This window comes from Budorcas taxicolor, chromosome 14 (genome assembly GCF_023091745.1).
Source record: "Budorcas taxicolor isolate Tak-1 chromosome 14, Takin1.1, whole genome shotgun sequence".
NCBI lineage: Eukaryota > Metazoa > Chordata > Mammalia > Artiodactyla > Bovidae > Budorcas > Budorcas taxicolor.
Genome location: NC_068923.1, coordinates 80,725,129 through 80,746,134, shown reverse-complemented (window position 1 = coordinate 80,746,134; position 21,006 = coordinate 80,725,129). Strand labels below are relative to the sequence as shown.

The 21,006-nt window shown below is 45.4% G+C and overlaps 1 protein-coding gene across 2 annotated transcripts in view; it reads left to right on the top strand.

The window, feature by feature from the left end:
* The first annotated feature begins 363 nt into the window (after positions 1-363).
* SDC2 (syndecan 2) overlaps positions 364-21,006 on the top strand; it is a 121,296-nt gene continuing 100,653 nt past the window's right edge. Inside the window, exons 1-2 of one of the 2 annotated variants that reach the window (XM_052651965.1) lie at positions 364-852; positions 1,055-1,106. In XM_052651965.1, the coding sequence (XP_052507925.1) occupies positions 1,095-1,106 (12 nt within the window). In that variant the 5' untranslated portion in view covers positions 364-852; positions 1,055-1,094. The remainder of the gene's footprint in view (positions 853-1,054; positions 1,107-21,006) is intronic. The other variant, XM_052651964.1, reaches the window with a different exon arrangement.

The following is a 21,006-nucleotide window of genomic DNA, read 5'->3' as shown; positions in this document are numbered from 1 at the left end:
GGTGGAGCATGGACTGAGGACGAGCGGACCCAGCGCAGCCGCGGCGCGGAGCCGCCTGTGGCCACTGGTCCCCGGAGCTGCCAATCCGGGCGTAATCCTGGAGGAGGAATTTCTCCCGGGTTTCGCTGGGAGTCACACTGCCGCCTCCTCTCCTCGGGCGGCCCGGAGGAGTCCGGAGAAGCAGGCTGGGGAGGGAAGAGGGAGGGAGCGGGAGGAGGAAGGGAGTGGGGGGTGGAGGAGGAGGAGGACCTGGGGAGGGAGGCGGCGGCGCGGGAGGAGGAGGAGGCGGAGGAGGGGCGCCGCGGCTGAGCCACTAGCCCGGCTCGGACGCGCTACTCTCCAGATACTCCGGGAGCTCCAGCCGCGCGGATCGCGCGCCCCCGCCGCTCTGCCCCCAAACTTCAGCTGCAGCTTCATTCCAAGCCATCTAATTTATTCCTCAAAAAAATCAGAAACGGAGCAGCGACACAGGGAAGGAGTCCGCGGAGGAGTAAAACCACAGCAGAGCAACAAGAGCCTCCGAGCCGCCTCCCCCGCCCGGAGCCACAATCCGGCCTCGGGAGTGAAGGAGCCAACAAGTGAGAAGGCGCCGCGGTCCCGGGGCGCAGCCGGAGGAAGCGGGCGCTCCGGAGCCCCGAGCCCCCCGAGTCCCGTCGACCCCCCCGAACCGCGGTCGCTGCGGCAGCTCCGCTCCTGATCTTTCTGCGCGAGCAGCGCCGGGCGCTGGGCGAGAAGCTTCGTATTCTCCCTCGTTGCAAGCGGGCAGCTGGGAGCCACCGGTCCCGGAGGAATATGCGGCGCGCTTGGATCCTGCTCACCTGGGTCTTGGTGGCCTGCGTGTCCGCCGAGTCGGTGAGTTGGGCCGGGCGGGGGTCGCGCGCCGTTTAGGGTGCGGAGGCCGAGCCGAGTCCGCAGACCCCGCGGAGAATCGGGGAGCGCCCCCTGGGGGATGCCCCCCCACCCAGTCCCCCGCTGCCGGACGTATAGCTGGGGATCCCGCGGGGATCTAAAGGATAAATGCGCTCCACGCCTTCTCCCCTTTCCCTTTCCGCAGAAAAGCGCCTCTCGCTGAAGTTACCCCGAGGTCCCCCGGGATGAGAGCGAAGGTATTGCCGTTTTGTCGAACCGCGGAGGCCGCTGAAGACGTTCCCAACTTATTCACCCTCCCGAGGGTCTTGCTGCGTCGCCGAGAAGGACCGATGGGGAAAGGGGGACGGGAGAGAGGAAGCGTGCATAGGGCTTCGAGGGAACTGATCCCCCCCGCGCGCTCCCCGAGACTCGGGGACGGCCTGGAAACTTTGGGGGTCCCTTCCTCCGTGCACCCTCCCCCCGCGCCGCCCCCCCGCCCCCCGCGCCAGCTTCTCTACTGGATTGAATGCAGGTTCTGGGAAGATGGGGCTAAGCTTTTTAAGAAACCCGCGAAGTGTCCGGAGAGGAAAGTTTGCAAAAAAGTTCTTTTGTTTGATGTTCCCAGTGGCTGGGGTGAGGGAGCAGACACTATGGGGTAACGCGACCCGCGGAGGCGCGCAGTCCTGGGTCCTGCTGGGGGGGCGGGAGGAGTGCGTGGAAAATGCACCCAAAAATGCCGGGGTGCGGACCCTGGACTCCCATTTCTGCCGACCCGTCCTGCTTGAGGGTCCAGGGGGCTCGTGGGCCATCAGGGGCGGGAGGGCATCTCTGTATGGATCGCGTTCGAGCGCGGCAGCTGGGCGAGACGGGGGTGCGGATGGCACTGCACTCGGCCTCGGGTCGCCTAGCGGCTCGCAGCCTGAAGCTTCCAGCCTGACGCGCTCGCTCTCGCGGACCCCGGCCGGGGTGCCCCCAGGCCCGGGGAGTCTCTTCTCCGGCTCCGGCTGCGGGCAACCCAGCCTCCCTCCCCGGCCTTGGTGGTGGGAACTGGGTTTCCCCTCTGGCTCGAGGGTTGGAGCTGGTTTCCCTACGACACCCAGTGAGCGCCCTCTACAGGGAAATGCCTCCTGGGCTTGCCCTTGTGCCTGGCGGCCCCTACCTGGGCGCCCCGAGCTTTGTCCGGCTGGGTGGAACCCCGAAACACCCGCGAGCCCGTCTACAGCCTCAGCGCGGTCCGGGGCCTCGGGTAGGGAGGACAGCTGTTTCTACCCCCCTCTCGTTCCCCATACCTCCTCCCTTGGCTACTTATCAACGTGTCCATTTCTAATAAATCGGACCGTCCCTTCCAAGACAAATCATGTCATCTTTAGGGGTGGTTTTGTAAAGGTTTTTTCCCCCCCTCGCCTTTGGCGTGTTATTCTTCCCTTCTCTCCCGGCCCCCTCCCTTTTTTTTTTTTTTTCCTTTTAAATTGATACGATTTAGGATTGGGAAACCTCTTTGGCACCGAGCAGCCGATGTGGCATTTATCATCAGTGCGCAGGGGCTCTGGGTGTGCTAGCAGGTCGCCAAACGTTACGCGGAGACTGGAGAGCGTAGACTGAACACATTTGGGTGCTGCGGCTGGCTGTAGAGCTCCGAGCCTTAACGGCATTTCTCTTTGGCATACGATCGTTTTTATCCGTTGGGATTGGTACTCTCCCAGGCAGTTATGAACTTTGGCTCTTTGCACAGATTCTCTGTTTCTTTCAGAAAATCATTACTGTTCATCTTGTTGCAAAACAGGGCAAAGGGAGAACTCTATCTAAAGGTTTTCTAGCGAAGCCTGCGTAAACAGCTGTGCTGGGCTAAGGAGGTCCCTTTTTGCTGAGTCCTGTTTGGAGATTTGCTAGAAAGTGTTACTATTTGAGGATTCTACAGGAAGAATATCTCCCTGGGTTTTTTCTTAAATCCAACAGTGATTCATAAGGAAGCTTTTTGGCTGAACGATACCTGTCTTCTCCCGTGACACCCTCCCCCCTGCCCCAACTCTTTGGGGTTCTAGTATTTCTCATTTCCAGCCAGAATTGGATGCTTTCCAAATGAGGTGTTTCACCGTGGTAGATACCATTTTCAGGAATTGGAATATCATTCAAAAGGGTGATTAGAGATTTTTAAAATGTCAACTGTAGCATGAATGAAGACTGTAGCAGAGAGTCTGTGAGGGAGGCAATTTTTCTCAAAAGCAGCTGTTTCAAGGCCCAGAAAGGCCAGTAGTTCATTTAAATTACTTTTCAGTCTCTGTTTGTTTCAAGTATAGCCACATAAATGAAAGACTTCATTTTTCAACGTTTTAGCCATTCTAGTACATTATTTCCAGTACTTTTCATTTTAATGGGAAAACTGCAACTGTTTTCCAGGGAGTCAGAAATAGTGATCATCTGGACTCAGAGCCTCTCTTTTTTTTGGAAGGAAAAGTGTCCGCAGTGCATTCTTGAGTTTTATACCAAGTTCAAGGGGGAAAAGAAAAGGAGATTCTCAGCAACTAAGGCTCAAGGCTATCTGTCTGTGGAAGGCAACCAGTGGCCCTTGGTTTCTGCATGCTGGAGACAGCAGGGAGAGCCTGGTCATGGCCGTGCATTTATACTTCCCACTGACCAAGCGAGGGGAAAGACTGACGGAGTGTGGCAGTAGTGATATGCTGCCGTTTTTCTATCAATTTTTTACATGATTGTTTATCTTTAGAAATAATACATTGCAGATTGCTATAAACACGTAATGTGAACTGGAGATATGTTTAAGAAAAGGAAGTGTTTTGAACTAGTGGAATTTTATACCCATGCTTAGATGTGTGTAAATTAAAAGAAACTGTCAAATCATTTGGACCCATGCATTACCTCTCATGTATTATGAAAGGCAGGCATTGGAAAGTTTGCATTCGAAGGAAAAATTAAATTGGAACCATATAACCTTTTGCAGTTCCTTAAAAAAATAAATTTTGGCTGCTCTAGTAATGTAGCTAATTATACTTGCTAGGGAATCTTAGAGGAACAAGGGCTCTTTCTCTGTTAGTTGGATTTTAGCAGTAGGTGGATGTCTCTTAGGAAGGAAAGATCTTATTAAGATCAGGCCTGTGGAAGAATGGGTGTCCAGAGGAATCTGAGTACACCTTCCAACTCCTACTTCTGGGACCTGGAACATGTAATTTTGATGGTGCTTGCCATTTGAGGGACTGTGTAACATGATTACACACGTGGCATCTTGAATAATCACTAGTTTGAAAAAGATTTCAAAAGATCATCTTTTTTTTTTTTTCCTGGGCAGAACTAGTCCTCAAGTCTCCAGAAGCCCCCCAGTGACCTCACTGGCCAACTTAAGGGGCCAGGAGTCTACTCAAGTTGGCAAAGCCCAAGGTTGACCCAACCACACAGAGCCTGGCCAGCTCTGTCATTAAGGTTTATAGGGAGTCCAGTTAAGTCACTGTGCTATCGGGCTGTCTGCTGGCAAGAATCTTGGGTTACAAGAGGAATGTCCTCTGAGATTAGATTCTCACGAGATTGTCTCTCCTCCATTGCCAAAACTCAAACCAGAAGATCTTGCCCATCGTTTTCTTCTTCGTAAGACAGAAGACCTGCTGTTCATGCCGCTGTCGAAGGTACATTCATGTATTTCAAAACCACCTGATTCTTTCATGCACCAGAAGCCAAATAAAGTTTTAGAGAAAAGCAGGAAGTAATGAAGAAGAACTGACTTGTTTTTGCAGAAAACAAGCTACTCTTTTTTAGTCACCTCTGCCAGTACCCTCATCTTAATTCTAGACTTTTAGATTTGAACCTTGAAGTCAGGCCCCTGATGTATTCATAGTTGTTGATTTTGTGACCAGTTGACCACTGAACACACTGACATGTTCATTCCATGATATTTATTCAGCATCTACTAAGTGTTTGGCGTAAAGGCGTGAGGAAACCAGGCAGCCCCTCTGTCTTCTTGGAGCTCATATGTTGGTGATCCAGGTAGCATTCCTTTTCACGTTTTTCTTGAAAAAAAAAAAGGGGGGAGGGGGGCCCTTGCCAACATGTAAAGCTGACCTGGTGGCTCAGTGGTAAAGAATCCACCTGCCAGTGCAAGAGACTGCAGTTCAATCCCTGGGTCAGGAAGATCCCCCTGGAGGAGGAAATGGCAGCCCACTTCAGTATTCTTGCCTGGGGAATCCCATGGACAGAGGAGCCTGGCAGGCTACAGCCTGTGGGGTCGCAAAGAGTCAGACACAATTTAGCAACTGAACAAGCCAGCGTGTTTCCCATGTTAGCAGCCATGTCAGCGCCCTTCCTGGCCCAAACATTTATCCTGTTGGATTTATTTATTTATTTATTTATTTATTTATTTATTTGATTTATCCTGTGCCGCGTTGTGTTTCCCTTGTCAGCCTGGTATGGCGTCTAAGTACCTCTGCCTTTCCAGGTGGCACTGGAGGTAAAGAACCTGCCTGCCAGTGCAGGAGACATAGGAGACCTGGTTCGATCACCGGGTTGGAAAGATCCGCTGGAGGAGGGCATGGCAGCCCACTGTAGTATTCTTGCCTGGAAAGTCCCATGGACAGAAGAGCCTGGTGGGCTACAGTTCATAGGGTCGCAAAGAGTCGGATGCAACTGAAACCAGTTAGCTGAGCACACAGCACAGCTAGCCACCACGCCGGCCCACCCCGGCCCACGCCGGCCCACCCCGGCCCACGCCGGCCCACGCCGCTCCATCACGCCTCCCCACGCCGGCCCACCCCGGCCCACCCCGGCCCACCCCGGCCCACGCCAGCCCGCCCCGGCCCACCCCGGCCCACGCCGCTCCATCACGCCTCCCCACGCCGGCCCACCCCGGCCCACCCCGGCCCACGCCGCTCCATCACGCCTCCCCACGCCGGCCCACCCCGGCCCACCCCGCTCCATCACGCCTCCCCACCCTCGCCCACTGGCCTCGCTTTCATGAATGCACCCTGGACATTGCCACCTCTTCAGTGTTTCTCCTTTTGAATTCTGTTGATTCATATCCCACGCTCCCAGGGAGCCTTTTATGATTGATCTAGCCATATTGTTTTCTTTCTGTAAGGCAGACTGGCAATCCGAATCACTGAAAGTATGTAAAAAATAAAGATGTCAGGGCCTTGTAACAATCAGAAGCCTAAAAGGGGGTGGGTAATCTGTATTTTTATGAAGCATCTCAGGTGATGCTAATAAAGTAGCCACAGTTGGTAACCACAGGTCCAGTCATACACTTTACCCCTTCTTACAAGCTATTTTGTATTTGTCCTGAAGCTCCACCCGGGTAAGAACCTGTGACCCTGAGGGCCAAGATAGAGACCAAGGATTTGGGATGGGGAGATGTTGGTACTTTGCTGCTTACTTCCTGTTAGGACTTGGACAAGATACTAAATATTTGAATCACTTAAAAAAAATACATATGTGTGCATATAAATTGCACTTGAGAATGCCTTTATAACAGGACTGTTGTGAGGGTAAAATGAGGGAGCATGGGAATGGCACCTAAGGTACAGAAAATAATAGTATTTTTCTCTTTTTCTTTCTTGGGCTCTGTTTTCTTGGCTATGAAATGAAAGAGCCATATTTGATGTTCTTGAAGCCCCTGAGCCCTCTGGGGGCATGGAGATTGGCCCCATCTGAGGAGCGGGCCCTTGTTGCCATAATTTTGACCCCTGCAGCAAACGCCTGTTGATGCTCCATATTTAAGCGCAGGTGCCCATGGCCTGGGAAGTTGGAGTCTGTTTGACCTGCTGACGCTCAGCTTTGCTGTGGCCCCTGAAGATGGTGTGGTCTGGAATCAACTGAATCCCCCAGCCCCAGAGGAGGACCTGGGCTAGTTTGCTGCAAGTTTTGACTCTCTCGACCTCCAGTTTCATCAACATTGTAGCGTTGGTGTGAAGAATAAACGAGTCCAGTGCTTCCCATCCGTGTATATTCCTGCTTCCTTCCGTGTCTGTGTCGGTATCCTTCAGTTGGATCAAGTTTCTAGCAGGTCAGAAAGAGAGAGTTACAGTGGCATCGTGTGCTTGAGTGCCCCTGGGCATCTAGAATGAGATGGCATGGGAGGTGAGGCGTGTTGGGGAGCTGTGAGTAGAGATAGGAGGCATTTTGATTCTTTAAGAGTAGAAGTGCATGGAAGAATTTCTGGGGTGATTGCCTAGAGGGGTGATTGGCTCTGAGTAAGAAAGGATTCTTGAAATAGATGGTGTATGTCTGTTTTTCCTCTGGTGTCTTAAAGAGTTGATGAGACTTGGGGAAAGCCTTAAAGCCACTGGAAAATTCTCCATTTGAATCAGCAGAGTGAGGCCAACTGGTATACCTGTCAGTGCTATGCGAGCCAGGGCATGGTCTTAGACTCCAAGCTATAGAAAAATGTTATTAAAAATGAGATATGTTTTCGCATTTCTCTCCTCTGCTGTTGAATCTGTTCTGTGAGAAATGTCACAAAGATGCAGTTGTGTCCTTTATAAAGCGTTTTAATGTTTATTGTCTTTTCTTATGATTATACACGCATGTGAAATATGAATAGTACAGATGTTTAAGGAGAATGGACAATTAATAGAGTTCAGTCTCATGGTAAGAATGACACATAGAACAAGATACCCAGTGAAAGGAAAATTATTTTTTAAAAGTTCTTATCAAAAAAGAGTAAGTTAAAAATTGTATTTTTGTACAATTTATTGTTAAGTATAAAGGCAATAAAAGTAAACGTATTATGTTGAAGGCAAAAGTGATGTTTTGCACACCCGTAATTAGCAATCATAATCCCTGTGGGACTTCAGCTTTCCCATCTATAAAATGATGAGGTGAGCTAGAAGAACATTCTGTCTTTAATATTTATCTTTTTCTATGTATGTGCTTCGGGGTATAATTGGAGCAATGTTAAGATTAACCTAATCAATAAGTGATTATTAAGCTCCTGCCAAATACTTACTATTCTATTACTGGAGCAAGGAACTTACTCATGTTACAGAAAAGCAAGTCATTTCTACTAGCTGGTGGTAATCAGTTAACTTGAGCTAGGTATTCATCATGTCCTGGGATTATATACATCACTCTAAATATTCAGGATCTAATGTTTAGTGTTTTCCCATGTATGTTCTCATATAAGCCAGTGTATTATAGCCTCAAGAGCAGTTAATGTGATAGAACTCACTTTCATTCTAGAGGGAAGACAGCATGACTTGTTGATGCAATTTGGAGGGCTTTTTGAAGCATAAACCACCGCAGGGATCTCAGGCTACTCTTTTGGTTTCTGGCCTTGACCTTCATTTGCAGAGACGGGCCTTTAACTGCCTTCCCTATGGGTTCTTTCTATAGCACTGGAGCCCAGCGTCAGTGCTGTGAAGACAAGACTCAATGAGCAGATGGTAGAGTGGCTCAGAGCCTGCGCATTGGAGTTCAGATGTGCCTGGGTTAGAATCCACAACTGTGTCACCTTGGGCAGGCTTCTTAACCTCTCTGTGCTTAGCTTCCCCATCCGTAAAGTGGAATATCCTAAAATAGGGTTTTAGGACTATGTAAGACAGAATACATTGGAACTTTCAGCACAGTAGTGTATCTACACTCTATGTCACATGTTGCTGCTGCTGCTAAGTCACTGCAGTCGTGTTCGACTCTGTGTGACCCCATAGACGGCAGCTACCAGGCTCCCGCGTCCCTGGGATTCTTCAGGCAAGAACACTGGAGTGGGTTAGTCACTAGTATTCTAATTCCTGGTTTTCCGCTTCTAAAGTGTGGGGATTTGACATACTATATGGGCTCATCTGATAAGTTCAAGTCCAGAGAGCAGCCCAGAATAGGCATGATAGAATGGTTTTTCATAGCTGGGTTCTTTCTCTGACTTGGGGAGGCCTAGCTCTACCCTGAGATATTGGGGACATTTTTATATTGATATACTCGAGATACTGTGGGTTAGGTTCCAGGCCACTGCAATAAAGCAAGTATTGCAATAAAGCAAATATCACAATAAAGCAAACCACATGAATTCTTTGGTTTCCCAGCGCATATAAAAGTATGTTTATACTATACTGTATTCTGTTATGTTAAAAAAATAAATGTACATTATCTCAATCAAAAATACTGCTAAAAATGCTGACCATCATCTAAGGCTTCAGCAAACTCTAATCTTTTTGCCGGTGGAGGGTCTTGCCTTGATGTTGACGGCTGCTGACTGATCAGGGTGGTGGTTACCAAGGGCTGGGGTGGCTGTGGCAATTTCTTAAATTAGACAACAGTCAAGTCTGCCACGTAGATGAACTCTTCCTCTCACGATTTCTGTGTAGAATTTGGTGCTGTGTGATAATTTTACTCACAGTAGCAGTTCTTTCAAAACTGGAGTCAGTCCTCGCATACTTTGATGCTGCTTTATCAACTTAGTTTATGTCATATCCTAATCTTTTGTTTTCATTTCAGAAAGCTCTTTGAAAGATCAAAAAGATCTATGAAGCTATTCATAGCGTCTTCAGGAGTAGATTCCATCTCAAGAAACAACTTTCTTTGCTTATCCATGAGAAGCAACTCCTCACCCATTGAAGTTTTATCATGAGATTGCAGCAGTTTGTTCACATTATCAGGCTGTGCTTCTAATTCTAGTTCTCTTGCTATTTTCATCCCATCTGCAGTTACTTCCTCCACTGAAGTCTTGAACCCCTCAAAGTCATCCCCTCCAAGGGTTGGAGTCAGTTTCTTCCAAATGCCTGTGAATGTTTATATTTTAATTCTTCCCATGAATCACAGATGTTCTTAATGGCATCTAGAATGGTTAATCCTTTCCAGAAGGTTTTCAGTTTACTTTGCCCAGATACGTTAGAAGAATCACTATTGATAGCCTTACGAAACGTATTTCTTAAATAGTAAAAGTTGAAATGATCCATGAGCTGCAAAATGAATGTTGTGTTTGCAGACAGGAAAACAGCCTTCATCTCTTCTCTCAGCAATCACCAGGTGGATTGTTAGTGAACAGTAACGTTTTGAAAGGAATCTTTTTTTTTTCTGAGCAGTACATCTCAACAGTGGGCTTAAGATATTAAGTAAACCATGTTGTAAACAGAGGTGCTGTCATCCAGGCTTTGTTGTTCCTTTGACAGAGCACAGGCGGAGTAAATTTAGCATAATTCTTAAAGGTCCTAGGATTTTTGGAATGATAAATGAACACTGGCTTCAACTTCAAGTCACAAGCTTTATTAGCCCCTAACAAGAGAGTCCTTTGAACTTGGAAGTCGGGCATTGACTTCTCCTCTGTAGCTATGAAAGTCCTAGATGACATCCTCTTCCAGTAGAAGGCTGTCTCATCTACACTGAAAATCTGTTTAGTGTCACCACTTTCATGAATTATCTTAGCTAGATATTCTGAATGGCTTGCTGGAGCTTCTACATCAGCACTTGCTTCTCACCTTGTACTTTCATGTTACAGAGATGGTTTCTTTCCTTAAACCTTAAGAACCAACCTCTGCTAGCCACAACCTTTTCTTCCATGGCTTCCTCACTTCTCTCAATCTTTGCAGAATTGAAGAGAGTCAGGGCCTTGCTCTGGATTAAGCTTTGGCTTAAGGGAATGTTATGTCTGGTTTGATCATTAAACTTTTTCTATATCAGTGATGAGGCTGTTTTACTTTGTTCAAATTTGTGTGTTCACCTGAGTAGCACTTCCATTTCCTTCAAGAACTTTTCCTTTGCATTTGTAACTGCAACTGTTGGGCACAAAAGGCCTGGCATTTGGCTTCTCTCAGCTCTAGACATGCCTTCCTCACTAAGCTTACTCATGTCTAGCTTTTGATTTAAAGTGAGAGACTCTTCCTTTTACTTGAACATGTAGAGGCCACTGTAGGGTTACTAATTGGCCCAATTTCAATATCATGTGTCTCCGGGAGCACGGAGGCCAAAGGAGAGGGAGAGAGACAGGGAACGGCTGACCGGTGGAGTGGTTAGAATACATACAGCATTTGTTAAGTTTGTTGTTTTAAATGGGCAAAATTCATCCCCAAAACAATTACAATAGTAACATCAAAGATCACTGATCACCATAACAAATACAGTAATAATGAAAAAGTTTTCAAAATGTGAAACAAAGCCACAAAGTGAGCAAATGCTGGTTGGAAAATGGCACAGACAGACTTGTGAGATGCAGGGTTGCCTCAAACCCTTAATTTCTAAAAAATGCGGTATCTTTGAAGCACCATGAAATGAAGTATGCCTGTGCTCAGCCTTTTCTGTAAATGTGGGCAATATGAGAGAATGTGTCATTGATTATTTCTGGCCCATGATAAGTTTCTGCAGTAATTTCATCTCTACAACTCTCTCCAAAGGAAATAATTGTAGCTGGGTAAATGTATTTATTGAAGCCTTACTTATGATAGTTAAAAAACTAGAAACAACCTTAGTGTATAATACTAGAGAAATGGTTAAACAAAAGATTCTGAGTTACACATTAAATATCATATAGCCATTAAAAATGGATTTGAAGAATGTTTATAACTTGGAAAATGTTTATAATAGAAAAAAATCTGATACACAGCTGTATATAGACAACTGTGTAAATCAACTTCAATAAAAAAGCTGTACAGTAAAACCCTGATTATCTTGAATAAATCTGTATATATCTATACGTATATGTGATGGTAGTCGTTGGCTTAGTTGTGAAGTCACATCCGACTCCTGCGACCCACGGACTGTAGCCTGCCAGGCTCCTCTGTCCATGGGATCCTCCAGGCAAGAATATTGGAGTAGGTTGCCATTTCCTTCTCCAGGGTATATACTGTGGATTTATGCATCCACAAATCTATGCATATAATGAAATTGCATAGAACTAAATGAACACAGACATAAACACAAATGAATGCAGGTAGAACTGGGGAAATCTGAATAGGAATGGTTGATTGTATCAATGTCAGTATCCTTGTTGTGATGTTTACTTTAATTTTATAAAATGTTACCATTGGGGGAAATTGGGTTAAGGGAACAAGAGAAGTTTCTATATTATTTCTTACAGTTTCAGGTGAATCTCAACAAAAAATTGAATCTCAATTTCAGGTGAATCGGAACAAAAAATGTGAGTCTCAGTCAAAAAATTGTATTAAAAAAGTGGCACCAGATCTAGGTGGTTTTACAAACAAGTTCTGCTGATCCTTCAAGGAACAGATAATTATTCCGAAGCTTAGAGAGTGACAGGAGACTGTTCTTCCTCATTTCGTGAGGTTAGCATTATGTCAGAAGCAGATACGGTGAGCACAGGAAGACAAGTGTTTAGGCCACTTTCAGTTGTGATCATAGACGCCGACATTTAAAACAGAATGTTATCAAATTGAGTACAGAAGCTTACTGAAAGAAGAGTAATGAGTTCAAGTAGGGTTGATCCAAGGAATGCATCACCATCAGAAGAGCAGTGCAGTCATTGACAGTTTAAGGGGGATAATGATATGATCATCTCAACAAATGCAAAAGAGCACCTGAGAAAAGTTTCAGTTCAGTTGCTCAGTCGTGTCCGACTCTTTGTGACCCCATGAATCGCAGCACGGATAAAAGTTTACAAAAATGTTAATGTAAGGGTCTAGTATCTGGTTAAGTGAAGACTTACTGTAGAAGGCTTGGTACATCTGTGCTGAAGGCTCAATTCATTTGACATGTTTAGGAACCAGAGGGACCACTGTTTGCTGAGTTGTTAGGCAACGGTCTGCCTGCGTGGATGACAGGTGTGTGACATCGCAGTAAGTGTGGGTCGTAACATATATAGATCCAGCTCACATGCGGTCGCAGTCCTAGTGTTGCCACGCTTCACTTGTGCGCCCACCCTAATCAAGATAACACAGGGGATGATATTGCAGGCTTTGGAATCAAGTATACTGTGGTTCGGTTCCTGCTATTACCACCTGAAAGCCATATGACCTTGGGGCACAGTTGCTTATCATTTCTGAGCTCGTTTTTTTTTTTTTTTTTCCCAGTGTAAAATTGGGAATTATAATATTTTGCCTCTGGGTTAATTTTCAAGACTCGCCTCTGTAGTGATTGAACACTTCTAACAAAAAAAACTAACCCATAGTAGATGTTTTAAACTTATTTGGTTCTCTCTCCTTTCAGCATTAAGTTTTGTGATTCTGGAATGTATTATGTATGCATCAATATGTATGCATGTTTCTTGTTTCTCGCTTGCATTCTGACCCTTGGCACCAAGGGACATACATTTTCACACAATTTAGGACCAGTTTGTTTTTCACGAAGCAGGGTGTGATGCGGCAGTTTTTTTTTTATTTCCTGCATCATCCATTCCCTGGATTATATTGAGGTGAAGCTCAAAATAGACGTGCATGCAGGTTGGAAATTTAGTTAAGACTTGAAATATCTGACCTAGTACCTGGGATTGTAACTGTAAAATGCTTCAAGGTGTCAACATTGGAATCCTATTGTAAACACTGATTCATCTGTTAGGTGCACTAATGAATTAAAATCTTAACTTCATTTATGTCTCACCTCTAACTCTTTAGCTAAGAGTAGGGAGTATTTTTTAAATTTTAATTTCATGGCTGCAATCACCATCTGTAGTGATTTTGGAGCCCAGAAAAATAAAGTCAGCCACTGTTTCCACAGTTTCCCCATCTATTTGCCATGAAATTAAAAGATGCTTACTCCTTGGAAGGAAAGTTATGACCATTCTAGACAGCATATTGAAAAGCAGAGACATTACTTTGTCAACAAAGGTCCGTCTAGTCAAAGCTATTGTTTTTCCACTAGTCATGTATGGATGTGAGAGTTGGACTATAAAGAAAGCTGAGCGCCGAAGAATTGATGCTTTTGAACCGTGGTGTTGGAGAAGACTCTTGAGAGTCCCTTGGACTGCAAGGAGATCCAACCAGTCCATCCTAGAGGAAATCAGTCCTGAATATTCTTTGAAAGGACTGATGCTAAAGCTGAATCTCCAATACTTTGGCCACCTGCTGCGAAGAACTGACTCATTGGAAAAGACCCTGATGCTGGGAAAGATTGAGGGTAGGAGGAGAAGGGGACGACAGAGGATGAGATGGTTGGATGGCATCACTGACTCAATGGACATGGGTTTGGGTGGACTCCGGGAGATAGTGATGGACAGGGAGGCCTGGTGTGCTGCAGTTCATGGGGTTGCAAAGAGCCAGACACAACTGAGCGACTGAACTGAACTGAACTGAAGGGAGTATTTTAATTGTATTTGAGTTGATTAGGTTTTGTAATTGTCCTGATTAGTTATTGGATGAAGATTTATATTTGGTAAGGCAGTTGTTGTTGTTTAGTCATTTGATTCTTGTGACCCCATGGACTGTAGCCCACCAAGCTCCTCTGTCCATGGGATTTTCGAGGCAAGAATACTCGAGTGGGTTTCCTTCTGCAGGATCTTCCCAACCCAGAGATTGAATCTGTGGCTTCTGCCCTGTCTCCTACATTGTGGGCGGATTCTTTACTGCTGAACCACTGGGTAAGCTGTGGTAAGTTAATTCATGGTACTGCATATCAACCAGGTGCAAAGCTCTTGTCTCGTGAGTTAAAAAGAAATGACATGATACCTACCTTCAAGCCACTATTATCTATCTTTTGATTATTCAGGGCAATTACAGATGCGTTGGGCCCATATTTAACATATGCACTCTCTGTAAACTGTCTATCACTTTGTTTTTGTCTCAATCTCTTTTGGCATATCTAGCAATCACAATTGCCTGAGAACTACAGTTGAGAAGGGTAAGAAGAACAGCTTATAGAAGAGAAGTCACTGCTTTCCCAGGCAAACAAAAAGTCTTCCCTAAAGTGGGACCGTGTCTTAGAGAGAAAACCACAATTAGACGCTGGGTTTTGATCCTTTTTTCTTTCCCTCCATCTGCTCTGCAAGGAAAGACTTCTGAATATTAAAATGTACAAAAGGCACAAAGAGCAAGAAATTGTTTACAACCTGAGTAGTCGATTGCTATTTATATCAGGGGAGAAAGAAATCTTATGTTTCATCCAGTTTAATTCTCCACACTCTGTAAGCTTTGGAATCTTAAGGATTAGAGCTAGAGCTTATATTAGGTTTGAAGGGTTGATCAAAAGGTCTTAGTCAATGAATGAAAGAGGTATAAAAGTGTTGGGATGATTTTCATTGTGTTCTTTTTGGATTCTGCCTTTTCGGGATGTAACAGTGGATTTGGGGGCTGGAATTGACTTGTCCAAGATCACATAGTTAGCTAGTGGTAGATGTATAAATTGGGCACAGGCTATCTCATTTATTGCTGTTTTTCTTCTTACCATAACACATTTCCTATCTGGCTCCTTCTTCCTCATTCCCTACACTAATGACTAGCACTTAATACACTTACTTCTGGCCATGTTTGATGAATAAATGAAGTTCCAAGTAGAATGTACATTATTTGTTATATACGCTGCATCAACATAGTTCATGTGTTTTTGTGCAAAATGAATATTTAAAGTGATGTTTAGATCATTTCTGAATTTCTAGCCAGAAAGGTGCTCCTGCGAACTCCTTTACTGTCTGTGAACCTTTGGGCTCATTTGGGGAGGAGGGCAGAGAGCACTGGGATCCGGAAGACCCATAGAGATCAGGGACTGAAATCAAATTGATTTGTAAATCTTGGGAAGATCGTAGGCAGAGATAAAAGCTTCTTGGAGATTAGAATCAAAACTAGAAGCAAAATCCTCATGAATTAATACCACATTTTATTTGAGTAGCAAACTGCTGTTGCAGGTTGAGGAGAACATTCTTTGGATTTTTAGACTAAAATTATGTCAGTGCCTTCAGGGAAAAGAGTCTGTGCAACTGAGTGCCCAAGTAGAAGTGCTTTTTCCAGTGCTGGGTGAAGGTTTATCTTCTGACATCTTTTCTCTTGAATACTATTGTTGTAAATCTTAGTGTAATAATTTAAATACGTTTGAGCCCTAGTTTTTCAGAAAATAAGTCTGTGGGATGATATTTTGAAGAAATGAATCTTGTTAAAAGACAACAGCATGAGACATTACCTCCCTGATCTCCTCTGTGCTCAGAACTCTGATCAGCACTTCCCATTTATTGCCTATAATTGGTGGTATTACTTGCCACGGCTGTATTTTAGGTGACTGAGCAGAAGTCAGATCCTCCATTTTTCTACCTTTAGATAGTCCTGGTTTGATACTATACTCTTTCAAGAGAGCAGTGAGGGTTTAATCACTTTTTAATGCAGTCTCTGATGGGTGCAGCCCCCATTAGTGATGGGTCAGACCCTTCATTTGCATTGTTGAGCTAATAGTCTAGGTCACCCATTTCCTAATTTCTTTACCAATATTCAGCATCTTACCTTGAAAGCTTTTCTCCACAAGCTTCAGTCTGGTAATAGAAACTCTTTAAATGCCAGATCTGTTGGTACCTGGCTGCAGGGCTTTCAGCAGGTTACTTAGTTTTCTCATCTATGAAAAGGGGATGAGTCACAGTGGCCGTTCATCGAGATGCTGTGAGGATTAATGAGCACTTAGGAGAGGGCCTGGCATGGACTTGGCGCTGGTCTCTGGCTGACGTGCATTGAAATGGATGGCTAATAAGATATGTTGATCAAAGAACCGTTTTTGAGGTTTTAAAACCTGAGGCTGAGAAAAATGATGGTGCTGCTGACCAGATAGGAAAGACAAAAGGAGAGGCTGACTTTTTCTTTCTTTCTTTTTTTGTGGCTGTTGTGTTTTGGTGATAAGAAGAGGTGTCTTTCCTCTTCAGCTCCTAGTCTTCTGTGAAGAACAAGTTCAGAATCAGTGATTCTCAGTCTTTCCTGGACATTAAACTCACCTAGGGAGCTTTTCAAAGCTCTCTGTGCCTGGGCCCCACTCAGGACCAATTAAACCAGAACCCCAGCCAGCTGGGAAAGCTCCCCGGGTGATTCTCACTTCTAGAAGATTTGAGAACTACGGTTCTGGATGCTTGTTTGATCTTCGCCCAGCTCCTAGGAAAGACTGAGGGCAAGAGGAGAAGGGAGCGACAGAGGATGAGATGGTTGGGTAGCATCACTGACTCAGTGGACATGAGTTTGAGCCAACTCGGGGAGATGGTGAAGGACAGGGAAGCCTGGTGTGCTGCAGTCCATGGGGTTGCAAAGAGTCGGACATGACTTAGCGACTGAACAACAGTAACAGCTTTGAAGGAAGTCTGGCACGCAAGATTTTGTCCTCTTAAACCCACTGTCCACTGCATGTGACCAGCCACGTGGAGCGCAGTGGCTTCCCAGGACAGATCTGCTGCTGGGCACAGCCTAAGCTGCATACAATTAGGAAATACTCACACCCTCCCAGGGCTTCCCTTGTGGCTCAGCTGATAAAGAATCCACCTGCAATGTGGGAGTCCTAGGTTCGATCCCAGGGTTGGGAGGATTCCCCTGGAGAAGGGAAAGGTTACCCACTCCAGTATTCTGGCCTGGAGAATTCCAAAGAGTCGGACATCACTGAACAACTTTTACTTTTCATGCTCTCCCAGGCTTTTCAAAACTTTTCTACCCTGCTCTTCAACATCTCTTTCTGCTGGTTCACACTCTTCTGATAATTATGTTGGTAGATTAGGATACATGTGAGAACTCTTTAGACAAAAGATTATAAATTAAATTTGTCCGAGGACGTCTTTAAAAATTTGAAATATATCCCTCGCCTTTTGAAAACTCTCCTCGGTGGAATGAAGGGTGCCTGTCTTTTTGGTCTGGTTGCAGAAAAGCATGTTTGGTCAGCTTGTTAGATTTGCCTGAGTTCAGGCTTTGAGCAGAGAGATGGTGTGTTTGACTGAGTGGAAATGTATTCTAGGGCTTGTGTGTATGTACTGGTCATGTGTAAGCCGTCTACACGTGTCTTAAATGATGGCCCTCTTATTGTAACTGCACTTCAGCTTTTTGGACCTGGTTCAAGCTGAATTAATTCCATGGAACTAGAATGTTTCCGGTTAGAGCCGGGAAGAGAGAATGCTTTAGGCTGTCCTGTGAATAAGACATCCGAGTTGTCTTTAGTTCTTGCTTAAGTAAAAAAGCAGCAGCCCATTATCCACTCTATTCATAGTTTACTTTGTTCAGATAGCTAATTCGGGAGCATGTTTGCCCTCGCTCAACTCTAAAACACAGTTTTCCATCCCTTGAATAAAAGGGGGTATCTTTAATTGACTCCGGGGGAAAAAAACCTTGTTTAAGAATTCTGGAGTTCTCAAAGCTTTTAAAAACGGCTCCGCAGGATAACATTAAAATGCTGACCCTTTAGAAACTGCCATTCAACATGGATCTGTCCTACAGTACAGTTGGAAAGAAGTAGTATTCTGAGCAAGCTGTTAAAGTGAGCTGTTTGCTATGATTCATAGGCTTTTAAACCTGATGAGTCTGTAATAGCCAGAATAAAATTCAGCGTTATTACTGTTTATTATTTTGGTCAGAACAGGGTTAAGTGTGTCCTTAGAAAAATACTAAGCCTTCACAGAGACTAGTCTTAGAAATTTAGGAAGCGGACATGTGAGTTCTTCTCCCCTCCCCCAGTGCAGGGCATGGCAACCCACTCCAGGATTCTTGCCTGGAGAATCCCGTGGACAGAGGAGCCTGGCGGGCTACAGTCCATGGGATCACACAGAGTTGGACACGACTGAAGCGACTTCGCGCACACACACGTGCACGCACCCGCAGTGTATCCTGATAGATGTTCCAGAGCACCGATAGAATAAAACTGGCAGATAAAGGCATTTGCTCTTAGGGGAAATTTTGGTCTGTTGGAGGCATTATTAACTCTAGCATTTGCTCAGGGGGTCTCAAAGTGGACAGATCAGAGCTTCTGTATCACCAAGGAACGTGTTAGACATGCGGGTTCTGGGCCTAACTTCAGGCCAACCAAATCAAGTCTGTGGGTGGGATCCAGCAATCTGAGTTTCTAAAAGCCCCTCAAGTGAGGTCTGTGGCTCACTAGAGTTTGAAAACTCCTGAGAAATGGTTCTTGTCTCTAACAGTCCAGGCGCCACTAAAGGACGGCTCCTGGGGGAGCCCACATGTCAGTGGGCTTTTGTTTTGTTTCGCTGTTTGTTTTCAGCTGCCGTGGTGATTCTGCTGTGCAGCCAGGCTTGTAGACCACTGCTTTAGGGCGTCACTACCAAAAATGTGGGCCCTGTTTTGGCAGCCTGAGCATCACCTGGGAGCTCATTAGAAATCCAGAACCCCAAACCCCACCTGAGACTGCTGACTTCTAATTTGCATTTTAACAAGACTCCCAGTGACTCATAGGCACATTATAGTTGGTGAAACACTACTTTATAGAAATAGTGAGTTCCCTTTATAGAAGTCAGCCCCTAGAATGCCCTTAATTTACAGTTCTGTTGAGGAGACAGAATAGCTGCTTCGGCTTCCATCTGATGTTGACTCAGGGAATCAGGCAGTGGTTGGGAAGAAAGGGATGGCTTGGTAGATCCTCCTGGGACTGTTAGGCTTAACGGTAGCCCGTAGCCATAGCCATAGCCATTTAAGCCATTTAAGCCATAGCCATAGACATTTAAGCAGTGAAGACACGGTCAGGTGCAAGTAACAAAAATCCTAGCTTGGATCAGCATGAGCAATAAAAAGGAATTTTTCGGCTGAGATAATGCAGAAGCCCAGGAGTAGTTTTGCCTTCAGTCTGGGCTGCATCCAGAAGCTGAAGTATCAGGTCTCTCAGTACAACTTTCCTTTCTTAGGTTTAACTCCCAGGACTTATACTGATTAAGGTAGCAGCTCAGCTGTTGTTAAAAAGAGATCCCCAAATACAGTGTCTTAAAATAGCTGTTTTATTTCCTTTTGACATAACAATCCAAAGACAGGGCTGCTGGGATGGTTCTGCTGTTTTCACATGCAGCTCTCATCTGTGGCTCCAAGGTGGCTGCTTCATCTTTACTGTCTCCCAGCCAAGAGAGAGGGTCAAGAAGATGGGCCCATTCCTCTTTTTTTTTTTTTAGCCATACCCTACAGCATGTGGGACCTTAATTCCTCAACCAGGGATTGAACCAGCGCCCCCTGCGTTGGAAGGTGGAGTCTTAACTGTTGGACTGCCGGGGGAGTCCCTGTCCATTACTCTTAAGGCCATAGCCTGGAAGTGTATGCATCACTTCCACCTATTAATACACCCCATTGGTCAGAGTGTACAAAATGCAATGCAGCTTGGGAAATGTAGTTTCTCCATGGGCAGCCACATGCCTGGTAAAAATCTGGGGAGGCTGTATTACTAAAGACAGGAAGATTTTAGATCTCGATGACAACTAGAAGAGACCACTCCCCTTGCGGTGGCAAGATGGGTCTGGCAACTCCAGGTTAGCAAGCAGCCCATCTTCTCAGCAGTTGTGGTAGAAAGAGCTTCTCTTTGCCAGTTATTCTACTAAGAATCCGAGAAGAGCTTGTCATTGACTCTTGATTGGCTTGACCTGGCTGTGTCTGGCCTGGGCCACAAGCATCATCCCTGGAACTATAAGTGGAGGAAGAGGCTGAATCCCTTAGATGGTGCTGGGAAAGGCTTGGCTCTCCAGATAAAAACGGGGGGACTGTTAACCTGAGGGGGGAGAATGAACGCCGTCAGAGTAGGACACTTCGTCTTCCCTTCCCTGTGCCCTGGCTCTTAACTATAATCACTTTTCTTTCCTCTTTCAAGCCTGATCTTCACCTTACTTTATTTTTCCAGAATAAGATGTTTGGCACACACAACATTTGGCCTTGGGGCTTATACTCCTAAGACCATGTCTTGGAAGTGGGCTCATATCTTGCAGGGGGAGAGGGGGTCATAACTGGGAAGGGGTCCTAACTGGGAAGTGGAGGTTGTAACTTGGATGTAGGTTCAGGCATTGCCCTTTATCCATGTGAAAACTCCTACATCCATCTATTTAGTGACCAGTTGAATAGCAGATGTATTACAGAGTAAACTTACACTTTTAACTGGCATTTGGACCTAGACAGGAAAGGGAAGTGGAGAAGTTGGGGGTGCTAAAGCCAGGGCTGGGGGAGTGTTTACTGTCAACTTAGTTGTGTATGGAATATGTGAAGATTATTGGCACGTTAGATAAAAGACATTTTAAGAGCAAATGTATTTGATGAGTTTAATAAACATAAGAGACTGCAGCAATGTACTTTTGATGTTTTATTTTAGTGATTGGTAAATATTAATAAAGGAGAAGATAAATTTGTGTATCTTTGACTGGCAAAT